Here is an 11,288-nt window from a genome sequence, read left to right on the forward strand (position 1 = left end):
AGCTTAACAGAGATTTTAAATCAAAACCTAATTAGACTACATATGCTGTTTAGGAAAAAGTTCTTAGGAAAGTAATGATTCATATAGGCTTTGATATTTCCAGATAACATCTAAAAAGAAATGTGATTTTAATTGTTTTAAATAACTTCCAACCACCCTGTTACTCAAATAAAAGTAGTTGAGCACAGTTCTTTGATCAAAAAAAATTCTTTAGTAAGAGAAATACCAACTCTATACTCCTTTATACTCAACTATACCATCTGCACTTAATGATGAAAGACTTTATTGATACACAATTTTCAGATGAGTAGTATTATAACTCAGGTATTCTATGACATATTTTTGATACCAATACCATAATGCTCAAATCAGAAGTTATCAAATTAGATTTAATTCCTGAAAAACAAAAATCTGTGTGTACATGTTGACCACCTAGAACATCAGCCAAAGTTTGCTTTTTAGCAATGTTGATATAAGAAGAGTTAGTATCTTTTTATTTTTCCTCTCTGATATTCTATGAGGGAAAATGAATTATTTTAATGTCAATTTAAATATAATACACTTACTTGAATTGTACATTTCAATATTTTAACTAGTGCTAAGAAAACCCACATTTTAAACACTCTCAACTTGCACTAGGTTAAGGAAACCTATGTCAAAAATGATGACTGGTTCAAACTTTAATAAACACATTTTCCAGGAAAGCCCTGGCCTCTGACACTTAATCACGAAGATGTAAACTCCCCTTAAGAAAAAAAAAAAAAGGAAAAATATTAAAAATCTTTTCATTTTTATGTTCTATTTAGTTATTTGACCCAGTTCTTAATCAGAAGTAGCCAGAATTTTCTTGTATTCCACAGAGCTATTGCCTGCTGCCTTAAGAATAAAAGCTTGAGTATTTCCCCTGATAGAAGGCTGACAAGTCATAATGAGGAACTGTGTCTTCCAACGTCAAGCCAATACAATTTCTGTTAATTATCTGAATACTGTGCTGTGACACACTGCATATAAAAATTATTTTCTGGAAATCAAGAAATGATACATATTTCCAAGACGAATCCCTGCAAAAATAACCACAAATTTATAACAGGCAATAACAAGATTTCATAAGCATTTTTTTAAAAAGTTGAATTAAGTTTCAAACAGAAAAGCAGAAGTGTAAATCCAGATTTCCAGTTACTCTGCTACTTTAGTGATTCAATAAAGCTACAGAAATTTGTTTCACCGTGTAGTTGAATATGTAATAAATTCAAATATTTCTGTTATGTTTACTGTTTAGCCATTACTAATGTGTGAGTATCAAGACAAGGAAACAATATATGGAGACATCAGACTTCAAGAAGAGTTTATAAGAAATAAGTTGGAGACAGATTTATAGTGTGACAACACTGATATCCCAAGTTTCTAAACAAGACATAAAGTCTACTGACATACAAACAATATCAAAGGCATATGCATATTCATTGATACCACCAAAAATAGTTGTTTTCTAAATGTTAAAAATTGTCAGCATTTTCTACAATATTTTTAAAACTCCAATGCAACTCAATAAAAGTTTGATGGTAAGACCTTAATTACAGGACAGTACACTTAAGAAAAACAAACAAAAAAACCTGAGTATGCTCATATGTTAAAACTGAAACTCACCACATAGAATAGCTAAATGTGATCTGTAAGTCAAACAACTCCTGTCTACAAAATTCTGCGATATAAAGCAATTAATTTAAAATATTCTTCAGAGACCCGGAGACTTCCAGTGGAAGACAGACTATTTTAAAAGTATAGTTCATCTTCTCTGGTTTCAGATAAAATAATGAAAACATAAAGTCTGAGGTTTATACTCATGCATCAAAGGCATTTGTGATACGTTCTATCTGTTATCACCAAGACTTCTTTCTGGAAAGGCATAACTTGCTGAGAAACTCACCATAATCTTCACACTTTACTGTGAGAACTGACTGAGCTGAGGATGGTGCATGGTGTTGAGGTGAGTTGGGGATTGGGGAAGCAACACCCAATTGCAAGTTTATGCTTGACTGTTATTCAGAGTAAATTTTATTATTGTTTATCATCAGCTATAATTTATCAACTGCATGAAAATATCTCTTTTTCTGTGAACAAACTGCCCTCCAATAATGCTAAAGTCATCTTAAATATAAATAGACTGGTTAACAAGCCTTTCATTGTATTGAGACAAGGCTTAAACACATGGTTACTGAGTAAAGGCAGTATTTTTAGAACTTTGTTTAAAAGAAAAAGCAGGTCACCATATAAACCATGACACCCACCAAATAACCTGTACCTAAACCACACACATGTCAAGTTATTTTCTATTCTGATGCTTTACCTAAAAATTAGCTAAATATCCAACATGCAAAAAAAAAAAAAAAAAATTACTTACACATATACACCCCCCCCTTCAAAAAAAAAAAAAAGTCCTGAGTTTTATAAACAAAATATTGCAACAGTCACAAAGTATTTGAGTTTCAAGTTTCACCTCTACACTCTCCAGGTCAGCCCATGCACAAGCACATGAACACACACGTCAGACCGCTGGACGTGCCATCCATTTGGCTCTCGCAACTATCCACACCAATCAAAAGGCTCCAGAGGGACCCAGAAGCGCCAAATCAGGGCACGGGGGCAGAGAGCGGCATCTCCTCTGCCTGACCTCGGGCTGTGTGTGCGCTGCCTTGCAGAACCTTGGACAGCGGTCCCCTGGCCCTCCTCTCAGCGCAGCCCAGACCAGCCCAGCCCCGCGGCTCACCCCGCGGCGCTCCCCACCCGCACTGGGAGGGCATCTCCACTGCCCACCAGATTCCCTGCAGAAAGGAAAACAGACTACGTTGCACCCATGGTTTGTTTTTTTTTTCCCTTTCCCCTTCTGAAATATCTTTCATTTCTAACACAGATTGGTTGGCCAAATTCTCAAAACATAAAGCAATATCATCTGGCATTCAGAACGGCAGAAATGTAGGTCACTGGCGTTTGTCTAGTTCAATAAAGTTTCACACAATCATTTTTAATGTCAACAACTTTTTCTCTATCATTAAAGAAGTATTTGTCCTCTTTGGGTGTGTGAAGGGAAAATCGTTGAACAGCATAAATTTGCTGTTCTCTTCATTTCCAACACCTTTTACACCCTGATATTCTGTAGAGCAACTGAAGACTTTGTGGTAAAGTTCAGTCAAACTAAACTGTGATACAAAAAATCACTTTATGCATGCAAATGCTGATTGTTTGGCATCATGGAATAGTAGGTCAATTTCTAATTATAGAGCTACTGAAATGACAGAGATTTCCTTACCGCAATAGGTATCTATTTACATTGGATACCCTATTTTACTTATCCAATTTACTCTGGAAATAAAACATGTTTACATTATCAGTAACTGAGTACATAGCATATAAGCTATGAGTGTGTACACACACGGTTTGCAATCTAAAAACGGTTGAGTCAAAACTTCTGGTGATTTTACCTTACTTTTGTCAGGTTTAGAGAGAAAAAATAAATACAGCAACTTTCATACCTCTATCCAATTAGATAGCAGGCTATTTCAGCTTCTGGAGGGACTCTGGATCCATTTTTGTGCCAAATATATGCACAAATTATACTAAGTTATTGGTGAATGGGATTGTTTAGGCATAGGCTGTTATCATTTAATGATTTCAGATGGCCCTGCTGAAGTTACAGAGCACAGAGGTACTGCCAGGCCTCCTATTTAGAGCAGTGATTCACATGCATGGTTGTGTTCTACTGCCAGAGCAGAATTTGGTTCAGACTGGTCAGTGCTACAGTAGTTGAGATAATCTAGTTCAGGGCAGAAATATCCACCTCCTACCAAGTACTCATACAGGGGGAAAAGCATGCAGTTAGCTATTTTAGGCACCGAGGACAACTCTTTTCTTCTGCCCTGTCTTGAGAGATAGGCCAACTAATCTTGTGCAAAAGTACAGAGAAGGCAACATCTACAAGACCTAAAGTGGGACCCTCTGTCTTCTAGCAAAGGCAAAGAAAAGCCTCTGGATCTCTCTGAGCCGTCACCAGCGGCACCAAAGGAAACAGCCGCGGCTTATCAAAACGCTGTCACCATCACTTCCCAACCAAGGGCCACTGCGGTGCCCGTCAACAGACTCTCTCGTCCTCCAGCTTTCCCCAGCTCCACAGATTTTGGCAGAGCGCCTGCAAACACTGTCCCGCTCCCGCTGCCGAGGAGGCCCGGCGCCGCACCGCTCTGCCACCGTCCTGCACCGCCACCCCCGGGCCAAGCGCCCGGCGGAACCTACCCGGAGCCTCCGGTGCGCGCCCCTGGCCCCGCGGGGGGACGAATCGCCCGTGCCCGGGCACCGCGGCCGCCTGCACACCGAGGGCCGGCGGCCAGGGCAGCGCCGTCGGGCAGCCCCGACCCCGGTCGCCGCTCGGAGCCCCGCTCATTGTCATGCAGACCCTGTCGCTGCCTGCCGCCAAGTCGCATCCCAGCCCGCTGGAAGCCGGCAGCCGAGCAGGAGCCAATCGCATATTCATGAGGAGGGGGAAATCCAGCGCTACGCTCCCAGAGGACCGAGGATCACTTCTTTTTGCGTTTTCTCAAGCTTCCCCCTCTCTCTTCCTCTGTTTTAATAATGCGCTAAGGGGGGCACCGGCCGATACCCTCCGCAGCATAGCCCGCACCGTGAGAACCGCGGCCGCCGGCGCCAGGGGCAGAGACCGAAGCAGGCACAACAGGGTCCACGGCAGCCACAACAGCCGAGGGAGGCACGCCAGCCCGACAGCCAGGGACAGGAAACACAGCAGGGGCTCCTACCTTACAATCCTCAGGACACGATTTCACCGAGTACTCATCCGACTGTAAATATTTCTGGAGCATAACCTCAAACTCTTCGTATTTCTCCTGAGCGTGCTGGTCGTAGCGCTGGTAAGCCTGGACGCACTGGCTGCAGGAGCCTTCCCCCTTCAGCACCACATCCAGACTGCAGTTCAAAGTGTCCGGATTGGACAACCCGGCGAACAACTCCCAAAGTGTGTAGGAATTACAAAAGGAAAGGTAAAAATCCGTCAGGTCCCAGCCGGGCGCCGGGCTGTGCCCCGTGCCCCGCGGCCGCCCCGACCCCCCTCGCCGCTGGCACACCGCCTCCGCGTCGCCCACGCTGAAGCACTGCCCGGACGAGGAGCCCGGGGGGGGGCACGTCTCCGGGGGCCTGGCGGTGGAGTTCCCCAGGAAAGCAGCCTTGCCGTGCCGGGGCTCGGTGCCGTTGGTGCGGCTGCCGCGGCTGCCGCCGCCGCTGCTGCCGGGGGAGGGCGGGAGGGAGGGCGAGGGGGGGGCGAGGAGCCGGGGCGCGGGGGGCGCCGGCTCCCCCATGCCCGCCAGCAGCTCCGGCTCCGCGGGCTCCGGCTTCTCGGGCGGCGGCTGCTCCTTCTCTCCGGTCCCCGTGAATTTGGCCTCGGCGCAGAACCACAAGTGATCAGAGAGCAGGACCGTGAAAAACAAGAGCGATGCCAGGGACAGTCGCCATTTCTGAGCCCTCTCTGAATCCGTGAAGGGTTTCTCGTTCTCCCGGGGTGCGAACCAGATTTTTAAGCCGTCATCATACTGCCGACTACACATCCAAGCACCCCTGGTCATATTTTGGGAACGCACAGCCCTGGCCGACTCCACCGTGAGGGCTCCTTTGCCAGTGTCACCACAATATGCATTGACTTAAAAGATTGGGGGGATTTTCTTGCCTGCCTTCCCTTCTCTAGCTCGCTTGCTCTCCCTCTCTCTCTCTTCCACTCTCCCCCTTCTCTCTTTCTTCCTCTTTTTTTTCTTTCTTTCTCTTTTTCTTTCTTTCTTTCTTCTTTCTTCTTTTTCTTCCTCCGAGATATTGTTGGTTTTCGCCGGTGGCTCTGCCTTGGTCTTACCACACGAAACAGCCCCAGTCCATCCAACGCGGAGTGCCGTGGAGAAGATAAGAGCAATAACGCAGAGAGAGGAGGAGGAGGAGGGAGAGGAGATGGTGGTGGTGGTGGTGGTGGTAGTGGTGGTGATAGTTGGTGGTGGCGGGGCTGCGCGACTGGTCCTTTCCCCCTCTCACCCAGGCATGGTCAGATCGCAGCTCCCCATCTCCCTCCTGAGAAAAGCCCACTGCGCCCGGACAACCGCATGCCGCGTCCCCCGCTGCCGACGGACGGCTACGGGAGGGCTCCTCGCCTCCTCTTCCTCCCTGCCGCCGCTGCTCCTCTTGCTCAGCCCCGAGCCGCGGCACAGATGCCTGCACCGCTGTCTCAGTCTCTTTCTTCTCTCCCCGCTCCGCTCTAACTGGAGAGACGCTGCTGCAGGGTTCCCGGAGCGCTGCCGAGGATGCTGAAGAGGAGGAGGAGGAAGAGGAAGAGGAGGAGGAGGCTGCCGGGGCCGCCGCCGCTGCTGGTGACAATGGGCTGCGGCTGCCGCCGCTGCTGCCGCCGGGCGCGGTGTCCCCGGGCGCACGGGGCGGAACTGCCTGGCTGGGGGCCCCCGATGGGCACAGGCATCTTGGGCCCCTGGGCTAAGTTGCCGCCATCTTCGTCCTGGAGAAACACTTTTTTGGGGGGAGCTCTGCCTTTTGCGTCATCTCCTCCCGCGCCGAGATCGCTCTATCCTGGCGCATTGGCAGCAGCAGCAACTCTGCCTCCTCCTGCCTGAGGAGGAGGAGGTGGGTGATGCACTGGGGACCACATGGACCCTCCAAAGGGCTTCCTCGATGCAACTCTTTCTACTCATCTCACCGAAGGGACTGCTCAGTAGCACTGTCCAGCCCTCTCTCCTTCAGGGTCTCCTTCCCTTTGTGGCCGTGGAACACCATGTCCACACAGGATGGTGGCTGGAGAGGTCTGTCTCCACGTCTGTCCTCATCATAGCAAATAAAAAATGGCATATGGCACTACAGGCTCTGCATCCTGGCCAGTTTTGGACACACAGTGAAATGTCTGAACACAGTTGCCTGTCTCTCAGAGAGCTGTAAAGTAAAATGACCATAAATCCCAAGCTGTTTCCCCAAGAGAAGTTTTGTAAAACCCTGATTCAGCCCATGAGCTGGGTAAATATGGCCTGTCTGTGTGTTCACCCCTGTTTTGACATCACTGCTTATAGAGAAAGACAGTGGGGCCAGGCTTAGCCCTCCTTGTAGAATGATGAAATCACCTGGGATGGTGATCTCCACTTGGACCCAGGACAGAGATTCAAATACCACCTGTCCTCCAACCATGGAGTTCTCTTGCTGAAATGAACATACCCTTTGGGCACTCCAAAGTGTCTCTCGCTCCTTTCTTCTGGCTCACTTATGCACCTTAATGTAACAGCAACAGAAGAACTTGGATCCCACACACAAGACAAGAGCAGGTGCCAACTAGAAGTTGAGCACTAACAGATGAAGACCTGGTGTTCACCTTGAGACATCAGGTATGCTATATGGCCATAGGGTAGCATACCAAGATGTCTATTTTAATTTCTCCGTTGGACTGGCAGAAGGTTTGGAAACCATATTTTCCCTTGTTCCAGAGGCTTTCTCTATCCTGAGGAACTGATAATTGCCCTTGGAAAAGGTGTGCAGTGTATCTTAAAAGGTGGCTTTGCCCCATTTTTTGGTTAAAGAAAGCCTTTTTTCTTAACATACATGGTCTGTAAATTGATACAGCTTGCTGATGGTTCTTGAGTTCAGCTTCAAAAAGTGTAGTCAGAAAAGACCCAAAGTAAACCATTTTAGAGGAGAAAAAACTTGTACCTTATCTGACTGCAGCTGTCATTAACAGAAGGGTGATCTTTCCAAGGAATGTGCTGGAATTTCTGTCACTTTGAGCAATAAATCAAGGCTGGATGTTTTTCAGAAGAAGATCCTAAACCTCAAACATGAGGTATGAATTGCTTAGAGAGGTTCAATGCCCTGTGCTGTGCTGGGGGTCAAAGTGCATTTTCATAATGGTCTCATCTGGCCTTAGAGGATCTATGAGTCAAATACTACACCAAGCAGAAGTTATCTGGGGATTTTACTTTGATAGGATGTTTAAGGAGACAGAAAAAAGTGTTAATATTGTAAGGAAAGGTCTACAGTACCCAAAGCAGAATGTGTCTTTGCAATTTTCAGTCAATCACCTCACACTCTCTGCTAATGGTACATTATTAATTTTGGTCTTGGAGCTTTAATTGAAATGATTTGGCATACTGGCTTTGATACTGAATTTGCCTTTTTGTAATCTTTCTGTTTTGGGACAAGGCTGTGACCAAGCTTTTAAAATGCATTCAGGACAATTTTACTACTCTAAAATGTAACAGCATTTATTTAGTTTCCTTTTGCTAGTTTGATTATGTATTTCTTGCTAGAATATGAAGAATATAGAATACTGAAGCAGAAATACAGGAAAAAAAAAAACAGAAGAAAAAGAAAACTCAAACCAAACCAAAAATAACTGGGATGAGAAACAGATTCTTGACATCAGGTCTGAGATTTTCAAAATGTGCTCTGCTAAGGTATGCGGCAGTGACTTTGAAATTATTTTGTGTTTGACTGACAAACGTGAGCTTTGGAATCCACTCTTGGCAAAGAGGCTTAATTTATATAATTTTTTTAATGTTGTTTCCCTTTTGTCCTGATGGGAAAATAAGAGGATAATTGGCATTTTTGCAATCCACAATGAAATTATAGAAGTTCTTTATCTCCATAGTGAAACTTCAAGAATTGGGGATGAAAATGTGTTGGTATTCAGATCTCCTTTGAAACTTAATATAAAAATGAATTCCTAAGTCTTTGCTCCTCTGTTTACACTTGTCTAAGATCAAAGCAAATATACTCGAAGAAAGTACATTAAGATGGTTTAGATATACTTGGCTTCTCAAAAAAAATCCATTTTCATGTCATTTAATATTTTCACACATTTCCCAACTTTTTTCTGTAAAAAAAAAAAAAATTGAGAGTTCTTTTTCAACACCTGGAAATAAACAATAACAAGACATTTGGTATTTTCAAAATGAGCATGTCCTTGCTTTTCCAGTGGTAGTTTTCTGTAACAGCGAGCATGTCACACAGAACTGTTGTTTTGCCTCTTGCGTTTCACCCAAAGCCCCATTCACTCTCCACCTAGCACTGTGAATAGTTTGCAACTTAGTTTCAGTAGCTGGTTCCTGATGGATCTGAACAAATGCAGTTCAGTTCTCTAGTGCCCCTTAGTGTTAGGTCTTGGAGCTCAAGGGAAAAAATAAGGCTATAAAATAATATCTGAAAATCAAGAGGCTATATGCAGTGAGGGAAAGAATCTGAATTATACACTGTAGCTGCTTTCTTTAAAAGTTCCTTATTTTTTTTTAACATAAATGTGATCTAAATAACAGCATTTTATTTTAAATAGCTTAATGAATTATATGAATGGGAAAAAAAAGTGAAAACTTTCCTCAAAAATATCGCTGCAGAAGCATGTCCTCATATTCATCATCCTTCCTAAATAACTCTAGTGGTGCAAAATACTTCACTTTGAAATTACATGTTTTACTGGGAATATTTATTACTCGTGTTTCAAAGCTTGGCAAGTGTGAGGAGCTCATGGAATCCTGTCTCCCTAGCTGGTGGAATCACCAGATGTTTCACAGATGGATCTCCTTAAAGTAATGTGGTTCAGTGTCATCTCTGCCACACTGTGCTTTAATCAATACAATCAGAGCAAAAGTTCTTTAATTCTTTGACTGATAATATGTAAAACAACTGATTTGTTGAGCACTAAAGACAAAGTCTAACAGGATAAGTATGCCTTGATTCCAGATATTTGGAGCTATTGTTTAACCTATATACCTTATGTTTTCTTTGTGAAAATACTTTAGCTTAACAAGCAGAAATATTTATTGATGCAACACATTAATGGTAATAAACACTTTTCAGAGTAGAGGGCTTTGCTGTTTCAAAATAAATGTTCTTTTTTTTTGCCTAATATCAGGCAAACAGTAATTTCCTGCATAAGTCTCTTGCTTTTCTTTGTTGATTACAAAATTGTAACATCAAAAGAGCGGTATATAGGTCTTTCAGATGATTTTAACATGTTTGAGAGACATGTCTTGTCTTTTTAATGTATATTCTTTATATAAGAAAATACTTATTTTGTAATTGCTAGGGAGCATTTCTTTTTGTAAAAGGCAGGTTATTTTTAAGAGAATAGATTTCATTTTATTTTTGGATTGGTTTTTTTTACTGATAGGAGCAATTGTTGCAAAAGTTATTAACAGAAATACATAGTTGCACCTTTGCACTGGAGGTTCAGCCACCAAGCAAGCATAAACAAGCCCTTTACTAGTACCTCTTAGGGGTTTTTTAACAGTTTAAACTATTTGTTTTGAACAGAAATACCTACACATTTGTTGTAGGCAAAATATGTCATGTATGTGGTTTGACATCCTCAGAGTTGTTTAGTTTTTGGTTTATTTCAACATCTTACAACAAATTTTGGGTATTATATTACCCATTACTTGGGAAGTGGGTCAGAGATTTAATTATCTCAATCTGTTTGATAAGAAGAATATCCATGATGGTTGTAAGATACAAAGAAGTTAAGAATACTGAAGAACTAATTTTTTTTCTCATCACATTCCTAACATCTTAGTTTCCTATTCAGTATTTTTCAGAAAGCTCAATTTTTGTGAAAAAGCTTCAGTCGTCTGGGCCTGATTGCTCCAAAGCAATGGCAAATTTATGTTAATGTTATCAGAAGCTTCTAATCCTTGATCGAACAGCACTAATGCAGATTTTAAGATTCTTCCATTCTCCTCTGTTCACGCTTTCCACACTACCTTCAATTTTGTCTCGTTGGTTTGATTTTTTTTTTTAAAGCTTTTCATACCAAATTAGAGAATAAACTATCACACGGCAAGTTATAAAAGTTTGCCCAACTGGATTTTAAAAGGCTGTTCAGTACAAACTTCAAAGGTACTGATTGGTTGAATTATCTTGCAGATGTTTTCTTGGCATCCTTTGAGACTTCTTGTTAAATAATGAGAATATGTTTTTGTTTGTTGACATTTTCAGCCATGGAATGATGAATGGATAGCAGAAGGAGTCTGATAATGTCTCTCCAAAAATTGTAGGTCATCTTTATCATGGCATCATTATAATGAGAGCTCAGCCATAATATTACATCCAGTGGGTATATTTGGACAAGATCTGAAATGAGCTAAAGCTATTCTTCATTAGCTGAAGCCATCAAAAAAGTGAAATATAACTATTGCACATGACTGCAGCAGGAAGAAGATAATATAAATGTCTCACACAAATTAGCCTATGCCTGTTAGAGTAAG

General features: G+C 42.8%; 1 protein-coding gene across 1 annotated transcript in view; it reads right to left on the reverse strand.

Annotated features, from left to right (window-relative positions):
* The window catches only part of NALF1 (NALCN channel auxiliary factor 1), a 433,022-nt gene extending 427,390 nt beyond the window's left edge, over window positions 1-5,632 (reverse strand). The window contains exon 1 of the mRNA XM_050980401.1: window positions 4,806-5,632. Within this exon, the coding sequence (XP_050836358.1) occupies window positions 4,806-5,624 (819 nt within the window). The 5' untranslated portion in view covers window positions 5,625-5,632. The remainder of the gene's footprint in view (window positions 1-4,805) is intronic.
* Between the last annotated feature and the right edge of the window lie 5,656 nt (window positions 5,633-11,288).

Source organism: Serinus canaria, chromosome 1, assembly GCF_022539315.1.
Source record: "Serinus canaria isolate serCan28SL12 chromosome 1, serCan2020, whole genome shotgun sequence".
In the NCBI taxonomy this organism is placed as follows: domain Eukaryota; kingdom Metazoa; phylum Chordata; class Aves; order Passeriformes; family Fringillidae; genus Serinus; species Serinus canaria.